Raw genomic sequence first — 24,085 nt, forward strand, 5'->3', positions numbered from 1 at the left:
TTAATGTCACAACTGAATTATCTTTTACAAAAATGAAATGAAATAATACAATAAAAACAGCAAGTGAAGATGGAAAATGAATCAACAAGTAAAAGAAACAGAGATCGGAGGAAATCATCGGGCACATCAGGAAACTCTACTGTACGCTCAATTGATTGATTGATTTGAAGACTGAAACGAACTTTTTCTCCCATTCAATTTAGTTATATCAAAGTTGAGATTTTGCCATATCCGCCTGAAAGTGATGAGGAATGATACTCTTTTTTATTTTATTCCCATACAAACTCACCTTCATTCTATCTAAGTTTTCCTTTCTTTTTTTCTGCTTTTCTCAATGGCTGTTAACATTTTTGCGAAAATCCAGTTTAAACTAATTTGGAATAATCTCTTAAATATTGTATTACGCAATCGTCAACTTTTAGAAAAGCGATGGATTTTTCCTCCCATCTCAAAATTGTTCGAGCTCCAGAACTTTTTCGCGAGCTAGAAGAATTGAAATTTTTTTTTTTAATTATATAATTTTTGATATTTCTCCTCGATGTCTCGCGTTCATTCCCATTTTTTCTCTGTACTTCGGGCGATAACTTCTTACAATCTTGTCTTTTATTGGCCAGACAGGAAAATCGGGAACATGGCGGACATTCGCGACAAGTTGTAATTTTTGTTGGCAATAAGTCGCCTAGTGTGACAACCTTTTTTATCGTTTTGAGGTACCATTCTTTCAAAAATTGATACCTCAAAAGCGATGAATTGACAATTTTCTGCCAGTGCATTTTGAAGCTTCAAAAACCCCAAACCAACAACATCATTTTCTCGCATGTTATAAAAAATTGAATAAAAAAATGTAAATCGCTGTATGCAGGATTTGAATGTTGATTAACAATCTTCTAGCATGGAAATCCAATAAGAAGAAATTTCACAGCCTCATTTACTCTAAATAGTTGGTTGTATGACTGTAAAGTAAAAAAGGTATTGTTTGGTTGCTTATTTTTACTTTATAACCACAATGATTTACTTTATAACCACAACCCACACAACTGTTTGTTGATGGTAAGAAAAATTTACATAATCTTATTAAAAGAATAAAAAAAAACAAGAAAAATTTAAGGAATATGATAGATATAGTGAAATTTGGTAATAAAAATTTCAGGTCTGATTTTAAATTTAAAAACTGAGTATGCTAAAAATGTATGGCATTTGGTAAGGCTCAGTTTAGTAAAAAGAATTGTAATGACTTGAGAGTGAAGTAGTGTTTTTTTAAAAAAATGCAATTTCTTAATAAACATTTTTTCAGCACTCGTAATTACCGAGATGACAAGCCGCCATTTAATAGAATATTTAAAATAACTACTTATAGCAGTGTTGAAAAGTTCAATACATTGCCCAATTTCACTTGCTTTCTACAAGTATCTTTCTACAATCCCTGGTAGTGTTTTTTCGAAGCAAAGAAGAAGATATTCCTGTAAGAGCTTTGATTGATACAGGTAGTCAAAAATCTTACATAAGTAAAGAAGCTGTAAAGAAAATGAGCTATAAACCACTTAGAGCTGAAGAAATGGTCCAATCTTTTTTGGTGGTGTTGAGAGTCACCAGAAGCATCAGCTATATAAAGTTTATGTGAACAGCTTCCAAAAGGACTATTATTGCACTTTTGAAGTTTTAGATCAAAAGAAAATATGTGCTGATATCACAAGAGCAGTTTCTGTGTCCTGTACAAAAGAAATTAAAGATAAAGGCAGTGATCAAGAAGCATCCCTTTCCAATTCAACATCCTCAGTGCCTTTATTGATAAGTGTTGGTAGCAGGCAAACTTTATATACGAAAAATATTAAAGTTGTGTTGCGAATTAATTGTCATGGAAACTCTGTTTGGATGGACTTTCATGGGTAAATTAAATGACGAGTTGAAGAATGATAGTTATATAGCAATTTTATCATTACATGTAAACAACAGAAGCATTTGAGATCTTTGGAATTTGCATACCACTGGAATATTGGACCCTGCCTATAAACGAAGTCAAAAGCAATTCGAGAAGAAAATTGAAAAATTATTTTTGATTTCTGTTCAACAAGATGAAGATGGAAGATATATTGTTTCATTACCTTGTTTAGAAAATCATCTTACACTACCTAAAAACAAAAATATGGCAAAAAAGGCTAAAAAGTTCAATTGATAAAATAAAACCTCTTGGAAAAGAATTCATGGTTATGAAAATATTTTTGAGGACTGAAAGAAAAAAGGTACAGTTGAAGAAAAAATTATTAAAAGACATAGACAGCCCTGACTGCAACTCTCTTCTTCATCGACCCCACGTCTTAAAAGACAATTCCACAACAAAGATCAGACCGGTTTCCGATGGATCTGCCAAAACTAAAGGGAATCCATCATTAAATGACTTCTAATGAAAATCCAAATTTATGGAACTTATTCCATCCATTTTTTATCCGTTTCGAATGAGGAAGTATGGTATCATCGTTGATATTCATAAAGTTTTCCTTCAAATTCAATAGTAAAGGCAATGTTAAAGATTACCTGCGATTTCTCTGGTGGCAAAAAGGTGACCCTAACCTTATCAAAGTCTACAGGCATTATCGTGTAGTCTTTGGAGTTAAATCCAATCCATTCCTATTACATGCAACTATGGGTTATCATTTAGAAAAAAATTTCTGATTGTCATCGATTAACTGCTCAGCGCTTAAAGAAATCTAACTGTGCAACTACTGTTGCAACAAAGTAAGAATTAGAAAAGTTATAAATGAATCAAAAGAAATTATGGTTCAAGGAAAATTTGATTTACCTAGCTGGTAATATAAATCTTTTGATGCCTTAAAAGAAAACTACAAGGAGTCTGAAAAGACTTCTTCTAGCTTACCGGATATCCCTGTCCTTGGTCTTGTTTGAAATATCAAGAACGACACTTTAAAAGTTGACATTCAAAATGAAGTAGAATGTGAACTCACAAAAGTAACAAAAAGGCAGCCGGCGCCCTGGCATAGGGGTAATGCGTCTTCCTCGTGATCTGAGCATCCCGGGTTCGAGTGCCGGTTCGTACATGGCTGTTCTTCTGCGTTCTGTCTGTGAGGTGTGTGAATGCCCCCCCCCCCCTGTTTCTTAAAAGCATTCTTCTTTACAGTAATAAAGAGCATTTCAACCATGTAAAGAGTCAAATAATAATAATAATATAATATTATTAATAATAATAATAATATTCATTTTTATATGCTATAAATAGCAATTACATTTTATCAAAGCCAATAAAGCAAATGAAAATAAAAGTTCCTTACCAAAGCCAAATGCTTGCAGAGATTTGCATAAGGGACGCTAAAATTTGGTTCATCTATAGCCTTCTCAAATATTAAATCGATAACTAAAGCTAATTTTTCTATTGTATCTATATTGAGGCCTTTAAGCTGGGAAAGCAGAGTTTCAAACTTCTGACGAGTCAATTTGTTCAATATACTTAGAACATTTCGTTTTAGTTTATCCTTTTCCTAAAATATAACAAAATTTTCTTTATTAATTTTAAAGATACATAGATATACAATAAACTAACTATCAAATATTATCAAAAGTAATTTTGCTCATTGTATTCAACTAGAAAAGTTTTATAAAGTTTTCATTGTATTTTAAGATGGCCAATAAAACATTAATTGACATGACACATTAAAACATTAATTCAAATATACTAACATCAAGTGGTATCTCACTTAGGCGTAGTGGTTTCCAAGGATTTGGTGATTTGTGTAATTTCACATTTGTATTAAGAGAGCTCGAAAATGAAGAACTTTCTCCGGACTTTTCTTCTTCAACTTCCTGCTTGTCATGATTGATTGAATTAAGAGACTGAAAAATTGAAATCCATAAAATAGTTACAAAACACTATCCAAAAATATATTAACATAAGATCGTTCTATAATCGTAGTCTTAAAAAGTAATTTCTAAATTTTTACTAATAAGCATACAAATTCAATTAGATAGGAAAACTGAATGTTGCTTCAGATTAAGTAAAAAATTAATAAGTAATATTTTGCTGAAAAATATGAAATATAAATATTAATACAACCCCTCTCATTCCTCGTAATCATAACTAGTAAATATTTTTGGCACATTAATATTTAAGCAAAAAAAATCTCTAGCAATCTTCAACCAAAAACTGGCCGATTAATTGAGCTTTGAATTTCATTATATTATTAGACTAGACCAAAAAGGTTCGTCTAGAAGTAATGGAGTCCATTGATTTGATGATAGTTCATGAGGCTGCAGTAGAAATGGGCTGAAATAGTAATATCAAAAGTTTCACAATTCAGTAAGTTTTGATAGTAAAGTAAGTTTTCTTTGATGTAAAATGTTAGACAGTAATATAGCAATTAATAATAATAAGACTGGAGGGAGTTTCAAAATTCAGATGTCGCAGCTTTTTCAGTAATACATATATTGACAGAAGCAACACAAAATATCATTTTTTGTGCCAATTAAAGCATATTTCGATATGAAACTATAAGCTTATCTCTAACGGTTTAGAAAGTAGCTATTGGATCATTATTAGAAAGATTAACCTATACACCGAACAGCCATTACATTATGACCATCCTGTTAATAACATGCAAGATCACCTTTAGCCCGCAAAACTGCCAGCATCCATCGAGGCATTGACTCCACAAGGTGCTGATAGTTAGTCTGAAGTATCTGGTATCAAGAGCTCACCAATTGTTCTTGCAATTCCCTCACATTACGAGGGAGTAGCGTGGCAGCACGAATTTGGTTTTCCAGGTGGAACCACAAATGCTCTACGGGATTAATGTCAAGTGAATTTAAGGCCAGTACATGACTTGAAAGTCACTGGAATGTTCCTCGAACCATTCCCTGACGCCGGAAACAGTATTGTCATGAATGGAGGAACTTGGTCTGCAACAACGTTCACGCAGCGCGCAGACGTCAAGAATTGTTCTATGGGAATTATGGGTTCTAATGTACACCATGAAAACATTCACCACATCATAATACCCTCACCACTGGCTTGTCTCCGTCCAACTATACATCCGGGAACCAGGGTTTCCTCTGGAAATCGGCGTATTCGCACACGCCCATCGATGTGATGGATCAGAAAACGTGATTCGTCGGACCATGCAACTTCTTCCATTCTTCTAATGTCCGATTCCGCAGTTTCTTGACCCATTGCAGATGCAGTTGTCGGTGATATGCCGTCAGTGCGGAGACATGCATCGGCCTCCAGCTGCATAGGCCCATACACAGCACTGTAAGCTGTATAGTGAAAACTTGTCTGGGTTGCCACTGTTGGTGATTTCGGCTGCTGTAGCTCTTCGGTCACGGCGAACAATGCGTAGCAATCTCCGCTCTCCTCTGCACAGTGGATGCAACGTGGATGACACACCGATGGCCGGCGACTTGTCGTTTCACCATCCATCACCACTTTTGATATGTGCTCACAACTACAAGTGAACAACCCATTAAACGCGACGTTTCTGATAATGATGTTCCCAGTCGCAGAGCCATAACGATTTGACCTTTATCGAAATCTGATAAATCAGCTGCTTTTCCCATTCTTTCGCTAATCTTGCTATGTTTGAAAAGAGACGTAGACGTAGACGAAAGAAGCTGTGGTATCCACAGCGCGAAGCACTGTTACCCACAATCAGTGATGGGAAGTTCTGGGTTGGTAGATTCGCTGGAGTAGATGAAGTCTGGGGCTTGAGTGGAAACTTGGTACGATGTTGGAGTGTATGTAGTCTTGGGTAGGCAGAGTCTTTGGTCCAATTCGGTTGGATCTTCCAGAGGAGGTGCGAAGCTTCTAGGATGTGATGTCTTTCTCCGGAGATGCTTCTTGCTTTGGTGTGGGGAAATGTGCAGAGGTTGGGGTATTGTGTTTATGTTTTCTGACCAATGAAAGATTCCGGTATGGCTCATGTGGAATCTTGATTACGATATTGCGATAGATGTGGAGAATTTTATGATTGATTTTCAATTTAATATTGATGGGGTAGAGATGAGAGAGCTTATTTGAGAGTATTAGCATTAGGTGAAATGTGGCTACATTACAGAAGAATTAGTCTGGGTCTTTTGCTACTTTTGTTTGGTTGATAATTTTCTATCTCTTTTATTGCTTCGTTATCAATTTGGATTATACCATGAAAAAAATTTTCTGCAATGCTTTTGAGGATTCTTTTAGATATGAGGAGATATTAAGGGCTTTCTTGAGGAGATATTAAGGGCTCGGCTTATATAGTCCTTTCTCATGAATAATCTCGCTTTCGTTATTTGTCTAAGGATTATATTTTGGCACATGTCTATGATATTTATATTGGATTTTGCTACGCATGCCCAAACTGGGCAAACATACGTTAGGATAAATCTTAGCATGGCTGTATAAACAAGCAACTTATTTTCCCCAGACATTTCTGAATTTCGAGCAATTCGGGGATATACTTTACGGGCGTTATGTCAGAATTTTTGTTTAACATAGTTAAGATGGGGATTCCAAGTTAAATTTTTGTCTAATATTACACCGAGGTATTTAGCTGCCTGAGATCATGAGGTTTCAACTTTATTAATTTTAATTAGGTTTGGGGAAGTTTTCACTTTCTTTGTGAAAAGCACTGTTATTGTTTGTGAGGCATTTATTGCGATTTACCATTTGGAGAACCAGCTTTCTAGTTCTTGGATGTGTTTGTTTAATTCGTGATTGATGAATTTTATATTTCTGTTTTTAGCCAGTATAGCTGTATCATCTGCGAAAATGCAGTTTGGTATTGTATTTCTGAGGTATATCTCATAATAAATATTGAGTATAAGGTGGGGGATAATTTATCTCCTTGCGGTACACCTGCTTTCAAGCAGCGAAGTTTGGAGAGTGTGACGCTAAGGCGTATTGTGAAATTTCTGTTAAAAAGAAAGGAGGAAATTCATTTTACGAGAGAGGGAGGAGTGACGTAAGAGATTAATTTATAAATGAGTCCGTCTAGCCACACTCTATCGAATGCTTTTTGAATTTCGAGGAAAACTGCTCTCGTGTTTTCTCTATTTTCGAAATCTGCAGTGACATATTCAACGACTCAAAGAAGTTGGTGGGTGGTAGGCAATTTGGGTTTAAAGCCGAATTGAATGGGGATTAGAATATTATTATTAAAAAGGTGCTTATTAAGTTTTTGGGATAAAGTGTTCTGTTATTTTGATAAAATTTGGAAGGAGTGATATTGGCCTGTAGCTGGTAGGATCAGTAGTATCTTTTCCAAGTTTTAAAATAGGAATCATGACAGCAGTTTTCCAAGTTGAGGGGAAGTATTTAAATTTGAAAACGAGTGTGATTATTAAATAGATTTTTAATTTGGTGGTGAGTGGGAGAGTTTTGATAATTTTATTAGATATGCCTTCTATCCTGGAGCCATTTTTACGTTTAATATATTTAAGTACTGGAAGAATTCCATAGGGGTTGGTGGCTCTATTTCGGAGTCGTCGGAATATTTAGAAAGTTTCTAGAATGTTGTTTACTTTGTTTTCTGTGTCAGTGTCATGCATGTTATTCAAGGTGAATTGTTGCTCCAAGCTAAGCTGAAGTTTCGGCTTTATCGGTGTTTGAAATGGAAATACTGGTCTGGCCTTTAAGGGCGGAAATTTTTGTATGTGTTTTCCTCATGTGTTTTGCTGTGTTCCAAAGTGAATTATCATTGGGTTGAAGTGCTAACAGTTTGTTTTTCCAGTCCTCTTGCGATACTCGCTTTCTGTTTTTTTTTCTTTCTTTTTTCTATCATTCTATTTAATCTGTTTAGGATTTTTTTTAATCAGATGTGTATCTAGTTTGAAATTTATGACGCGATCTTCTATTCAAACAATATTTTTAGTTCGTTGTTTACATATCGGGTGGTGTGGTCTATTTCTTTGGAGTTTGCTCGAAAAGTTGTGGTGACTGAGTTTGTAATATTTATGAGTAGAGCGTCTAGGTCGTCTGTTGGAATAACATTAATATTTAGATCGGTGTTGTAGAGTATGTTTGTTTTAAATTTAGTTCAGTTTGTTTTTAATTTATTATTGTTTTGGGGGGTTTAAATGTAAAGTAAAAATTTAATAAAACTGGGTTGTAGTTTGAACTTAGCTGGTTGCTGAATTGGTGCCGGTTTATTTGAAGTAACATCTGCGAAGCTTTTGTTAGATCTGTAGGTGCTGTTGTAATTTGAGTTGCAACAGCGCCTATAGATCTTTGTTAGAACAGACTTCAACTTCAAAGATACTATTGTCGGAGCACCCGTCCTTAGAGCAAAGGACTATCTCCGTCATGAAAGTGACTGTTAAAACTATGGCTTTTAGTAAAATGACATGAGCTATTTTGGGCTTGTCTGAGCTTGGCATTGAGCTTGTTTGGAAAGACATTGCATAATCGCTTTATACACTTCAACTTCAATCGCGCACGAATAGTGGGTTTGTTCCTGGGCAAGCCCATTGTCATGGAGGGTGGTTATAATGTAATGGCTCTTCGGTATATATTTTTATGCTTTTAAATCCTCTTCAGAGGCAAATAGTAAATAATTATATATGTTTTTATTGAATCAAAAATAAATTGAAAAAAAAGGAAGTGAAAAGAGAATAAGTTCTAGAGGCAATGAGCAATTGAGGAAACATAATCAAATTTTAGCTATGAAAAAACAGTGCGATCTTTGTCGATCAATTACTGACATGCGGTTAATATGTACGCGACTTATTTCTGTAGTATCAGTAATACAATATTAATGATATATTTATTATAAAGGCATGTTTTAAAGACAATTAAGAACTTTTAAAGTCAAAACGAAAGAGAAAATTTAGAATATTTTTAATTAATGCTTTTTTTTTAAAGTGGAAACTCCGATGTGACAACTTTAAAACAGATTAAATAGATTTCAAAGGCACAGAAAGTAGTATTTTAAGACATTTTTCTCGAATCAGAAATGGTTAACACCATTACCACCATTGAAGAAAGAAAAAGAAAAAAAAATCACAAATGAACTTACCATTCTAGATATAAGCTCAGCCAGTGAAAATCCTGAATTATAAGCAGCAAAATTCAACATTGAATTGCTCAATACAGAAGGTGGTGTCTCATTCCCACCACCAAGTTTTTGAGTCTACCAAATAAATAAATAAAAACTAAAAATTACGTTATCTTAATTTGTATGAACTTCTAATATAATATTGTTATTGATAGCAAACGAGCCGCCTTTGGCGACCAGCTTGTTCGCCCAAATTATTGATTTTTTACAGACATTGCACATAAAGAGAAATGCCGTCATTCAAAGAGTAATTTTTTGAGTTTTAAGATAATGCAAAGATCCTTTTTATAAGATAAAGATTTTGGGAAAATAGTCAACAAATTCCGTAGGTAAGTCATAGCGATTATCAATTTTGCAATAGTACAGTTTATTTTTATCCTAAATTAGACTATGCTTGAAGTCTATTTTTAGATTTCGTTTATATCTTCTGAGTGAACAGAGTTTATTAGAGAGTTCTATTCAGAGCATTTCTAATAACAGCTTGCAGTTTTATTAATGAAGCATTGAATTAAGTTCAACTATATATATATATATATATATATTGGAACTACCGGGGCTCTTTTCCGATTTGTTGGTCGATGAAATAAACAGTCCTTTAGTAACAAACAAGGATGTTTATTGAACACGAAGACATTAATCACGAAGATAGCAGATATATAGCTGAAACGCATACATACAAAACACAGCAGCATACTACAACAACAACAGCCCACAAGTCGTAATCGGTTGTAATAATAACCACAGCGCTGGATTGATGCAATTATTTGCCGTCTCTTTCCACGACTCGTTACATGACATGAGATTGCCGGCGATTTATAGTTCTCAGAGACGGGCACAGAAGGTTCTGGACAAATCAGGTGTATCTCGGTTTCCAGTGGCTCAATTGATAAAATTCTGTAAGTTTCCAGTATTATCTATTTTGTCGCCAAATTCGCTAAGTCACCAAATGGTCATTAAGTTTTGAGATTACCGATTTGGTATCCGATCAGCATAAAACAGAGCTGATCGTAAAACGATCTTTCCAGTGATACAACCAAAACCATGCTGGGAAGTAACATTACAGATTTGTAACGATATATATATATATATATATATATATATATATATAAAGAGAGAGAGAGAGAAAATGATTTTGTCAATATGTTATAAAACCAAGTATTCTTGAATTTGTTATGATTAAAGCATTCTTCAACAATAAAAATGCTTTTTAAGGCAGGCTAGTTTCAATGGACATTTCAGAGTCTGATTGGATCCAAAACTTGATGCAATTCTATAATTTCAGACCACAACTCAAGATCACATAATATATATATATATATATATTATATATATATATATATATATATATATATATATATATATATTCAATTTCACAGTGTTTTTATTTATTTATTATTTTTTTAAGCTTATCGCCAATGTATATTCACTAACAGACAGGGAATCACCTTTGAAAAGAATTGGTTTCAATTTGACGCAGATCAACAATTCTTACGATAAAGTAATATGCTTAATTTTACCTTTCCAACTAAGCAGTATATTTCTGAGAGGTATGTAAACATGGATAAACAGTCAAAGAGACTAATTTTTTTTTTTTTTTTAACAAAAATTAATATTTTTAAACACGGCTGTGATAAAAAGAGTGAATGCTAGTATAGTAAAATTTTTACATGATAGCAAAGCTGGGATGCTAAGAAATTAAAATCCTAAAATTTTGCAGATTTTTTTTTTTAAAAATATTTAAAAAAAAAAATTCTGCAAAATTCCCTTTGTCGATTTGAAACGCCTTGACAACGTACTTGTTGATGCACTGTACTATATTATATCTAATTGTTTCTATAGATCTACTGATTAAGAGTTCTAATTACTATTTTAATATTGCTATTGGATAATTTACTGATAAGATGATTTTTTTTTTATATAAAGTGGGATGTCCTTTTTTATTGAACATAAATATATTTAATCAGTTGGTATGAAAGTGTGGAGTATTAAAAAGAATTTCTTATTAGTAGAATGAATACTTATGTCGCCGAATAACGATTTTAACGTATTATTTATATTTTACTGTCTTTTCTAAGATTTAAAGCTCAATGATTAGATGTGAATTAATGCATATTTATGAATTGTTAAGTAAAATTTAAGATCAGTCTTTACTTTAAATTCTTAGATTTCGTTGGACATAAGAATTTCAAATAAGGCCGATAAAAACTGCTCTATTTATAAATAACTAGCCCCCTTTAGCGACCAGCCGGTTCGCCAATCTTAACGCTCATTAAAATTTTAATAATTAAATATTTTATGCAATTCCTACTTTAATAGCTTCTTTATCAAAATAGTTTAAAACTGCAAATTTTGATAGTCCGTAATTCACTCAAAATATTATAAAGGCCTTCAGTCGTAAAGTAATATGTATCTCTCAAATTTTCTGTTAGCTCCCGTAGAATTTATGCTTTAAATTAAAATGGAACTGATTAATATGCAAATAATATAATAATATTTTTACTGAAACAAAGCATTTTTTTATAATATTATTACTGAAAACAGAGTCACTGAGCATTTAAATCTTATATGCACTAAAGAATATCTTTCTTAATTTATGTAATATCTCAAGAATTTGTCAACAAAATTTTCTCAAATCCATCATGAGCAGATCAACTAATTAACAATGTTTAATTTTAAATGCATCAAACACTAAGAAAATAAACAGAATCGTTTGAAATAATCGGTCGAAAAATGTTAAGCCGAACTTCATCAGCATGAGAAAAAAATGAAGCCTTACTGATTTGGCGGTGGGGAAGCAAAGATTTTTTTGGCGGGAAAGTTATTTTTCAATTAATAATTAAAATTCTAATTAAAAATTCAAAAAAAGGGACCCCAGGTGCACATTCTCGACCTCCAAGGTATATATGTACCAAATTTGGTAGCTGTAGGTCAATTGGTCTGGCCTGTAGAGCGCCAACACACACACACACATTGAGCTTTATTATAAGTATAGATTATCAAATATAGTTAAAAATTTCTGTTTTCCATACGGAAAAAAGCTTTTTTTCCAAGGAGTTAAAACGAATTCTATCTTGTATTTTTTAAAGATATTCGTTTGGTTGGGATTAACATCTTATATATTATAACTTCCCTTTTTTATTCGTCTTATAAACTAAATATATATGGATATTTTTAAAAAAATCATTAGCTTTCAAAAATCGAAGAAAATCAAATGATTAAATATTTGGTGAAACAATGATAATGGTTTGAATTTTAAGGAAACGATGCAATCCAATGTTGGAAATTAATCAAAAATAACATTTTAAAGAATTTTCAACATTAATTAAAAAATTATAAGACTATTAAATTCGTATCCTAAATTTTTTTTTTTAATTTTGAAAGATGTAAATTTTTTTTTTTACTGCAATAATATTTTTGGAAGTTACAGTGGATAAACACCAAAATTCAGTTTAATTTTTTAATTAATTAAAATTTTAAAAAATCGCTCTGAGGCGCATATTCCGCTCCTCAAATTATCTATGTACTAAATTTAGCTAAAGTCAAAAGTCATCTATGTCGTGTAAAAAAAGTTATCTATGTATATTTTGTCAAAAGTTATCTATGCAATTAATTTAGGTACACGGTCTGTCCTGTACAGCACCAATACATAAACGCACACACATTCATCTTTATTATCATTATCAGAAATTAATTACATCTGTATAGTTTTGTCCTGTTTTCGAAGTTTAACATTATGATCTCGTTCCATCAAATCGTTTTTAATTATCGCTATTAATGTAATATTTTTGATCCATAATAAAGTTATTTTAAAATGCTTTGCTATTTATTTTGTATTAAAAAATTATCTTCCAGAATGAGTTAGGAAATTTATTTTTTAAAAGAAAATTTGACTTACATTCTTTACAACTTACATTTGCAAGCGATATATAACATCAATTTGATTTATTAGTTACAGATAAATACAGTGAGCACACATGCATATACGGAATAAATCAAAAGGGGATTGTATGAGATTAAAACCCTATCAATTATAAGTCAATTTAGAGTATTTATAACGCTTCTATCTATCGATGAGGTCAGTGTGTCTTTCCTTCTTACAATTACAATCAAAATATTAATTTTTAGCCATGAAATCACTAACCATATATTGTTAAAAAATAAAATCTGATTTTGTTTTCTTTTCGTTTTACTACGTCAAACTTTTAGAAAGGGACTCAATTACCTACCAATATGAGAGCCGGGGGGTATTTATGACAACATATTTATAAATTAACATCACCCTTAAGACAATGTTAGTTTCAAAAAAATTTCAGATATCAGAGAATTACCGGATTAACAAAAGCTCTGGATTAGTGAATCATGATAAAAAACGCAATTCGATTATAAAACTTATCTTAATTGCATTAAAAATTAGAAATTACTATTGTGCCGTCAGCTGTCAAAAAATGTAAAAAATAAATAATTACCACTACATACTATTGCAAAAAATTACCATACAAGATAATGCTTTTCTTTGTAGTTTACATAATCTTAACTAGTTCTATTTTAAAACAAAAGAAAAAGAAAAACTTACATATGTGCACGGTATTTTTGTTTTTACTTTGAAACAGCAGGTCTAAAAAAATGATCAATTTTCGTTTATTTCTTCACTTTAAATAATACTTGGATTGCTTTTCATAAAGTTGTTTTAACACCAAGATATATTTCACTGAAATATTACTTTCATCTGTCTCTTTAATGCTAATGGAAGCCGTGGCAACATGTGAGGAAATTGTTTGAACAAATGACTCTCGCCTGTCTCCTTATTTTCGTATTTATTCGTCATTTCCTCTATTGTGCCGTCATCTGCCAAAAAAAAAAAAAAAAAAAAGTCCAAACAACTTTAGTTTTGTTTTTCATCCGAGAGGCGCTTGTTTACGTCATTTGTTGACAGATCGTCCGCTCTTTCCATTCAGCTTTTCACCAATAGTATCTTACAGCTAACGTAACTCATAGCCAATATTTTTTTTATCTTCTGCAATGGCCGCTCATTGATGTTTTTCGTTTTTGATGAGCAAATTTCATTTTCTTATTTATGTCTTCCCAAGCATTTGCAAGGCAGAAAACTACATCCTTCACATTTGGTTTAATTGTTTCTGATGATAAATTTATATAAGTATAACAATTATGATCATATAAATTTATAATATTTATTAATTTTTATATTTGAAGAGTCAAATAGCGAGGACAGCACATGAGCCGGCACTCCTTTCGAAATCATACTATTGGGAGAACATTTAATCCAGACGTATTAAACGTTCACTGGCTTGACTTATATGTCGGCCTCAGCATAGAGTCCAAAGTGCTTCAGGTTCAAAAGCCAAATCCACTATGCATGAGCACATAGTTAATGCTAAATCTAGTGTCGAAGGCCTATTACCCATTCACTTACGAAAATGATGCATTTTGAAGAAGAGGAAACCATCAGCCTCATTTCACCAAGGCTAAAAATTATGAGGCCCATCGTAAATTTGTCCTTTCGTTTTCTCTAAATGGAACGTAAATATAACAGGATATTTTTTCTCTAACTTATTTCAATAACTATAACTCAACTAAAATAGAAAAATTACTTATTTCAATAACTATAACTCAACTAAAATAGAAAAATTACTTATTTCAATAACTATAACTCAACTAAAATAGAAAAATTACATGAATAACTTACTATATTACATGAATAATAACACTATAACTGAAATTAAAATAGAAAAAAAATATGAATAGCTATGACTTAAAATAAATAGAATACTACCTGAAATTTTGATTTGAATGAAAATCACTTTATATGCATTTTCCCTTCATTTTAAATTGATTTCTTGAAAAAAATATTAAAATATTAATTAGTCTAAAAAATTTGTTATAATTTTAATTTAAAACTGGAAATTATAATTTCTCTTTCTTCACGTGGGAGCCTTTATAATAATTCCCTAAATTATATAAAATTTTAAAATTTATATAAATTTTTATACAATTAACAAAAGAAAAGTTCTAAGGTAATAAAGTAACACGTTTATCATTTAGATATATTCTACACGTAGCGTTTTTTAAAGAATTCTTATTCCATACGAAAACACAGCTTCAAGAATTTTGACCTCAAATTTTACTTTCGAAATAGTTATGAGCAAAGTAATAGTAAAGTAAATAGCTGCAAAAGAAAAAAATACTTTAATTTTTTTAATTTAAAATATTGATATTCGAAGCAATTTTATTTCCATTTTCAGATGACATTTATATAAAAATTTAAATAAATCGTAGAAAAAAATTTATAATTTGAATAATTCTAATTAGAAATTTTTGCACTAAAATTGATATTTTTCCAAACATTTTCTATCAGAAAAAAAAATGATCGTATTAATATATGCTGACGTATATACTATATAATCAATGATGAATTGTTGTAGAATAATGCAAAGATTTAGCAAAAATTCAAAATCTTTCCAAATTACGGGAATTTTAATGTGAAGTCAATGATTTCTGTCGATTTTTTTAAAAAAAATTAAAAATGGCATAACTTTTTGATGCTTTATCATTGCATTTATATCTTGGTTCAATCTCTAAACAGAATCACAAACAAAAAATATATCGCATTTCTGGCAAACATTTTTAGTAATATTTTAACAATCGTATTTAAAAAATAAAAATTATAAAAAATGCATTTAAAAAAAAGACATAAAAAACAAACTTAAAGATTGTGTTTTTAATTTTCAATGAAATAAATTTTAGAAAACAATAGGATACTTAAGGATAGTAAGGAAAACTAATAGGATACTCAAATAATTCCGAATTATCTAAATATGCAACAGTACTATCAGGAACAAAAAATTCATGCTAACAATATTGCAAAATAATCTCTAATACTAAAGATGAATCTGTGTGTGAGTGACTCTATAGGCCAGATTGTTTGACCTACAGATACTAAATTTGGCCCATTTCTAACTTGAAGGACCTCAGGACAAATTTTAATTAAAAATTCAGCTGAGTTTTGGCGTTTTTCTGACAATATGGCACAAAAATGATCTTCGCATTTTTCAAATTTTTTTCTTAAATGTCTTTTTATTATTTATTCCTAATCTAGGTTAATAATTTTTTAACATATTTTTTCCTAATTTTTAACAATAGATTACATTGTTATCCTGAAATTGGAACCGCTTTCATTGTTTCACCAAATATTTTTCATTGTTGAAAGCTAAAAGAGATTTTTATTTAATATCTGTGCAGTTTATAAGGCAAATAAAAAAGTGAAGTTACCATCTCACGAAATTTGGAAGATAGATTTTTAGGTTTTTAATAGTACTGGGATTTTATGGAATTGTCTCCGTTAAAAAAGGTTCATGTACACAATAAACAGAACTTAACTAAGACAATTAAAGTAACATGACTTTATGTCTGACAGTTTGGCGGACTCATGAATATAAAGTCATAAAAATGATTTATCTACTATCAAATATAACCAATATTCCCGGAGAACCATCTTGTCGCCTGAGACGGGCTGGAATATAATATATGGTAAGACAACAAAATAGAAAGAAAAAAAATGAAAAACGTTTATTTATAATATTAGCTGTTAAATTCTATTAAATACCTTTTTTTCATGACTAATTATCATAACAAGTAATATTATATATATATATATATATATATGTTTATAATAAAGCTCAATGTGTGTTTGTGTGTGTGTGCATGTGTTGGCGCTCTACAGGCCAGACCGTTTGACCTACAGCTACCAAATTTGGTACATGTATACCTTGGAGGTTGGGAATGTGCACCTGGGGTTCCTTTTTTCGAATTTTTAATTAGAATTTTAATTATTAATTAAAAAATAACTTTCCCACCAAAAAAATCTTCCATTTTCCCCACCGCCAAATGAGTAAGGCTTCAGTTTTTTTTTCTCCCAACAGTAATGAGGCTAGGGTTAACATTTTTCAGCGGATTATTTCAAACGATTCTGTTTATTTTCTTAATGTTTGATGCATTTAAAATTAAACATTGTTAATGAATCGATCTTTCAGATTTATTCTGAAGTACTTTTGAATTAAAATAAAACAGAATAAATTAAATTAAAAATTTCTAATCCGCATAGCGTTACCCCAACTGGCGTAGAAAAAATCACGTATTTGTGTTACGTAACTGGCGTTGAAAATTCACGCATGCGCTTTGTGTTCTGAATTCCGCATTCTGTTGACAATTATTATCAAAAGATGCGGACTGGATTTAAATTATTTTTAGGTTCGTTGTATGCTTTTGTAATTAAAATGTATTTATGTTAGTTATATATTTTTTGTATATGCTTATAGTTTTAAGTACATCGTTTTTTAAGTAGTTTTTTTAAAACCTGTTTTCAACCGTTTATTTTAAACGATTCGTTTTATTTTCTTAGTGTTTGATGCATTTAAAATTAAACATTATTTATGAATCGATCGGCTCATGATGAATCTGAGAAAATTTTGTTGACAAATTCTTGAGATATTACATAAATTAAAAAAGATATTCTTTAATGCCCATAAAGTTGAAACGTTGAGTGACTCTATTTTCAGTAATCAGATTATAAAAAAAATGCTTTGTTTCAGTAAAAAATATTATTATATTAATTGAAGATTAATTCTTTCCACTTTAATTTAAAGCATAAATTCTACGGGTGCTAACAGAAAATTAGAGAGATACATATTGTGTTATAACTGAATGCCTTTATAATATTATGAATGAATTATATGACAATCAAAATTTGAAGTTTTAAAATATTTTGATGAAGAAGCTATTAAAGTAGGAATTGCATAAAATATTTAATTATTAAAATTTTAACGAACATTAAGATTGGCGAACCTGCTGGTCGCCAAAGGCGGCTAGTATATATATATATATACAAAAGTATTAAAATCAAGTTAATAGGGAAATAAAAAAAACTAAATAAAAAAACATTATACTTACTTTTTATTAAATATACTTACTTTATATACTTACTTTTTATTAAATAATTACAATTAATATAAAAATGTATATACATATGACAAAATTAGAATATTAAGTGGCAAAATAGAGCTTGGCGACATAGCGATTTTGGCGACCAAATAGAAATTACTGATCAAATTTAATTAATTAATTAATATTTAAAAAAAAACTGTATTAACATCAAGAGTCATCCACGACAAATTAAAAAAAAATATATTTGAACTTGAGTGGATGAATAAAAATTATTTTATTAACGATTGAAATTTGAACAAGATATATATATAGAGAAAGTATGAGCTAATAGTAGGAAATGAAAAATAAAACATAAATGGTTTTGACAATGCAAAGATGCATGCTTTCAAATAAAATATTTAAAAGAAACGAGATTTTCGATCAAAAATGGGTTTTAACGTAGACAGACACTTCAATAAGAAATCTTTAAGTCTTCAGTACTATATCTAATTAAAAAATTATATTAATATTTTAACTATTATTGCATATTCCTATTTAAATATTGTATCTAATTAATTTAAAATCATTAACTGTGAACATTGAATGCTATTTATATATTACTCACCTTGCTACACCTGCACTTTTTCAAATAAATTATTTCTAAAAACACTTTTTAAAACTTTATTTGCAAATACTAGTCAAACATTTATTCTAATCGTTTCTAATATCTTATGACAGGAAAAGAGGCCCTTATTTGTGGCTGAAGTAATCGATGAAACTGAAACTAGTAGATAAGAAACACACTACGTGCACTAAAACAATGTTTTGCTATTGGCTCTTAGCTTATCACAGCTCCGTTTGTTGTCGGAGAAAATTCGCAGATAAAATATGCAGCAGCCTTTTGATAATATTGGCATCCTTAAAATAATACTTTGAGATCTTGCTTTAGTATTATTGATTCGAGAAGTGTTTTAGTTCAGCTCTTTCAACACTTTAAATGAATATAAGATTGTTAACCAAAAGTTATACAGGATTTCGGTATAATGGTGGCCCATTAGCTATTTTTTAAACCGTTAGAGATAAGTATGTATATTAACTTGAAAAAATGCTCTAAATGAAGTTAAGGATTAATTTTTCAATTATTTGTATTATTAAATGCATTGCTGAAAAATACGATGCCTCACGTTTCAGGTAGTCATCTTGTTCCTTCAATCATATTTGGTAAAATGTATTGGACGTTTAAACACTTTTAACCAAAAAAAAAAAAAAAAAAAAATCCATTTGAACTTTGACCAAATTAGGAAGCTTTTAATTTTTCATTATTTTGCACTATTTCATTAATTTTTTATGCTTCAAATGTGCATAGTTTATTATGTGGATTTTTCTCTAGGCAACCGCTGAAATAATCTAAATTAGTGATATTCTAATTTTCAGATTTAATCGAAAAAGAGTGGCACCTATTTTTGTTTTTGTTTATTTAAAAAGCCAGATTTTCAAAAGTATTTTTTTAAATTATTGATAATATGTGTAAAAATTTAGACTTTTTAGTAGTTTTTTTTTCAATAGTATATTTATTTTTACAGATAACTAAAAATTATCTTTTACTTCATTTAAAGTGTCCTATAAACAACCAACTGAATGTAGATATCTGTCTCGAACAGTTCAGGTTATTTTTAGGATTCAAGTGACACCCTGACAGTTCATCAAAATCTATAAAAGTATAAATATTGGGATTCAACCTAAAATGTGCTGTTTATTTTCTATACCGATGAAGAAAAAATAAGCTAAATTTCTTCATCTATCTAATCACGTTATTGTTATCGTATTAAAATGTAAATCTGACAGGGAGATTTCCAAAGACCAAATTTCATCAAAAATGTATTATCGATAATAATATAAATGTGATGATCACATTATGAAGTCCATCTGCTCAGCAGTTCTGTTTGAGAGCCATCGTGCTCCAGGATACACGCAATCAAAATTGTTTTATTTATTTAGGGAGATACAAATAATAGAGAATCACCAAAATCTCGAGATTGACTTTTTTGAATATTGCAACATTTCCTCCAAAAGAGAGAGAGAACAGAAGGTAATAATAATAATAATATATATAATTTTATGAATGCTTTTTATTTTTTGTACAATTATCTGAAAATGATATGTCCAAATTTCCAGTATTCTGTATTAGCCATTAATTAGTATTTACACCATTTTCAAATTTTAATGTTTGAGAATAACTCGAAAATATCAAATTTGATATATTTTTGTCTATTGCTTTGATTATTCGCCTAAACAGTCTTTTGAGCTTTTTTGTTACTTGCTTACCTATCTTCATGATTCTAAGCACCCAACACCATTCGACTATGTATAATCACTAAGAACTACATATAAGTACAGGAATAACATATTATATATATATATATATATATATATATATATATATATATATATATATATATATATATATATTATTTTTACTCAAGTTATGTAAAAATTGTGCATATTGATAATGTATATTTTTAGTAAGATTTAAATTATATATATATATATATATATATATATATATATATATATACACACACTAGCCGCCTTTGGCAACCAGCTGGTTCACCAATCTTAATGTTCGTTAAAATTTTAATAATTAACTATTTTATGTAATTCCTACTTTAATAGCTTCTTCATTAAATATTTTAAAACTTCAAATTTCAATTCACTCAGAATGTTATAAATGCCTTCAGTCATAACGTAATCTGTATCTCTCCAATTTTCTGTTAGTTCCCGTAGAATGTATGCTTTAAATTAAAGTGGAAATGATTAATCTGTAATTAATATAATAATATTTTTTACTGAAACAAAGCATTTTTTTTTTTTTTTTTTTTTTTTTTTTTTGCAATATGATCACTGAAAACAGAGTCACTGAGCATTTAAACCTTAGGGGCACTAAAGAATATCTTTCTTAATTTACGTAATATCTCAAGAATTTGTCAACAAAATTTTTTCACATTCCTCTTGAGCAGGTATATTAAATAACAATGTTTAATTTTAAATGCATCAAACACTAAGAAAATAAACAGAATCGTTTAAAATAATCGGTCGAAAACAGGTTAAAAATTTTTTTAATTTCCTCTATTCTGTGTTATTTTAATTAAAAAGTACTTCAGAATGTATCTGAAAGATCGATTCATTAACAATGTTTAATTTTAAATGCATAAAACATTAAGAAAATAAACAGAATCGTTTGAAATAATCGGCCGAAAAATGTTAGCCCTAGCCTCATTCCTGTTGAAAAAAAAAAAAAAAAATTCCTCATTTGGCGGTGGGGAAAATAAAAGGATTTTTTTTTTTGGCAAGAAAGTTAGTTTTTAATTAATAATTAAAATTTCAAAAAAAGGGACCTCAGGTGCACATTCCCGCCCTCCAAGGTATACACGTACTAATTTTGGTAGCTGTAGGTCGAACGGTCTGGCCTGTACAGCGCCAACACACACACACACACACACACACACACACACACACACACACACACACACACACACACACACACACACACACACACACACACACACACACACACACACACACACACACACAGCTTTATATATAAGTATAGATAAACACATTTAATAGGAACCATGTTGTATGGCAATTTTCAGTAATTTTAAATCTGGATCGGATTATGACAACGAATTTTTCATGCTGAAATTTACTTTGGATGGAAACGTCAGTTTTTTTTTCAACATCCTTTTTCTCTCTTCTATCAGTGTCCACTGCATTATTTTTAATACCCACGGAATCATTTTATGTACCATTGAGGAGTACGCTGATATAGAATATGAAATAAATTGAAGATAAGAATGAACCTAATATTCAAAATTAAGAAAAATGTTTATTTTCGATCAATTATTGCATATGGTACGGGTTGACTGTGGTGGAATTAGGAACGTACTTAGATTAATTAATACTAAAATAAATACCATAGAACAGTTAAAATTTAAAACCCATAAGCATGATCAGGAAAGTGTAAAGCAGGCGTTACAAGATGGAACAAAAAATATGGGTTAATAGTTTATAGAGTCTCGATTCCACAACATTTCATCCTGGAATTCCGGCAATTGAACAGTTTCTTTCACTCTTTTCATGTTTTTGGATAGCTGTATAAGAAGTAAAACAAGTTACAATCATCCTCCCAAGTGCATTCCAGACATTTTCTATGGGATTAAAGTAGAGATCTAGTTGGCCAATTCATACACTGAATATCCACACTTTCTAGAAATTCTTTGATTATACTAGCCTTTTCTCTGTCTTAAAAATGAATTCAAGGCCACTTGTACCCCAGTAAAGATGAACAGAGCTTTCTAAGATCTCATATTTATGATTGATGTTAAGCACAGACGCAAGAGAAAATCTATATACCATAATAAAATTAAAGTCAAAATTTGAGCAGAGGTAATGAGGAGACCTTTATGATCGCTGATGATACAGAATTAAGTCAATTTAACCTGTAATTCTCGATGTACAATACGTTCATGTGGAAGAAATCAGGGTCCCTTTATACGTCCGCCACAATTCGAGAAAAAGACCAATATGTCAGCGCAAGTTTGATGATCTGAGTTCAGTTAGTTGTGACTGATTTTAAATAAAAGTATAATTTTCTAGCCCTCTTTTCATTTTTTCTAGGATGTATTTGATCCATATTTCTATTTTAAAAGCGATAATGATCTTTCTACAAAAGGCTCACTTTGTTGATGAATTTCTTAAAAGTAAGGATAATCATTGCATAGATTGGCAAACCAGATCTCTGAATTTTATTTCCATAGAGCATGTCTAGGACATTCTTGAGATATGAAATATCATCTCATGTAACTCCTCTCCCTCATAAATATTTAGGACCTGAAAAATGCAATGTTAAAGGAGAAAGGAGCGGCTGCCAACGATACTAATATACCACAGGGGTGTTTGTGGGACCCCAAAAAATCCCCTGAAACTTTTACGGACTTACTACCGACATTTTGGAGTTTCGAGAAGGGGGGGGGGAGAAATGAAAAATTACAATTATGAAGTATTGAATGACCTAATTATAAAAGTTCAATGAATTACTTTTTTTGCAAAATTAAGACCTTTGAACCCAGGTCACGTGATCGCACATCTGGTCGAACGAAGTCTCTCCCTTTTTTTTCTGCCGCGCCTACTTGCCGAAAAGAATCCAGAAGAGAATGTCCGAGAACCGGGGGAATGAGTCATAACTCGCAATAAGGAAAGAACAAAAAAGAAGTTTTTTCCCCCTTTTCACGCATTATCACTGCCTTTGGAGAAAGAAAGGAAAAGTTTTCACCACACACACTGACCTTGCGTTTTCTGCTTTCAAAGCAAACAAAATTACCCAGATCAAAATAAATAATTCATTATTATTCCTACTTCCTTTTGAACGACGATCCCCGGAATTTCCGGGCATCGAAGTTCAAAATCCCCGGAATTCCGGGGTTTCCCCGGAGCACAAACACCCCTGATACCACCTAATTTTCAGCATGAATTAATGTTCTGAGAACTGAATAAGTGTAAGAAGATATCATACATTTTATCAATTAATTTTTGCCCTATTTTGTAATATTTGTTTTATACTTTTAATCCTTTACTCGATCATGCGTATTAATCACACATGTTCTTTGGTATTTCTTTTTGTGTTATATCAACTTAACATATATGTATCAAATTTCATCCAAATCTGTCCTACGTTTCTGGATACAATCAACTCAAACTGTAAATTTTCTTAGTTTTTATAATTTTTATTCTAGTTTTAATAATCATTTTTCAAGCTCGGATCCGTATAGGATATAATTGAGGTTTTTTCTTTTCTTTTTTTAAATAACATTTCCAATCGAATGCAAATTTCCACATTTGTACGTGTAATGGGTAAATCCAGTCCACACGAACACACATTTCGCGGCTATGTGGTTGCAATTAGAGAACAAGAGTTTATATTTAAATAGCATCAATTAAATATCCTAATAAAAAGTGTATAGTTATTTAACTCTCAAATCTGCACCAGCACATGATTTTACATTGCAACTGGTGCGAATTTTAGAATCAAAACATACTATTATTTTAATTGT

General features: G+C 30.6%; 1 protein-coding gene across 2 annotated transcripts in view; it reads right to left on the bottom strand.

Annotated features, from left to right (window-relative positions):
- Positions 1 to 24,085, bottom strand: part of LOC129965435 (eukaryotic translation initiation factor 4 gamma 3-like) — a 125,916-nt gene that overhangs the window by 37,378 nt on the left and 64,453 nt on the right. For both annotated transcript variants that reach the window (XM_056079296.1, XM_056079295.1), the window contains 3 exons: positions 9,000 to 9,113; positions 3,691 to 3,843; positions 3,285 to 3,491 (listed from right to left, as the gene is read on the bottom strand). In XM_056079296.1, the coding sequence (XP_055935271.1) occupies positions 3,285 to 3,491; positions 3,691 to 3,843; positions 9,000 to 9,113 (474 nt within the window). The remainder of the gene's footprint in view (positions 1 to 3,284; positions 3,492 to 3,690; positions 3,844 to 8,999; positions 9,114 to 24,085) is intronic.

This window comes from Argiope bruennichi, chromosome 4, assembly GCF_947563725.1.
Source record: "Argiope bruennichi chromosome 4, qqArgBrue1.1, whole genome shotgun sequence".
NCBI lineage: Eukaryota > Metazoa > Arthropoda > Arachnida > Araneae > Araneidae > Argiope > Argiope bruennichi.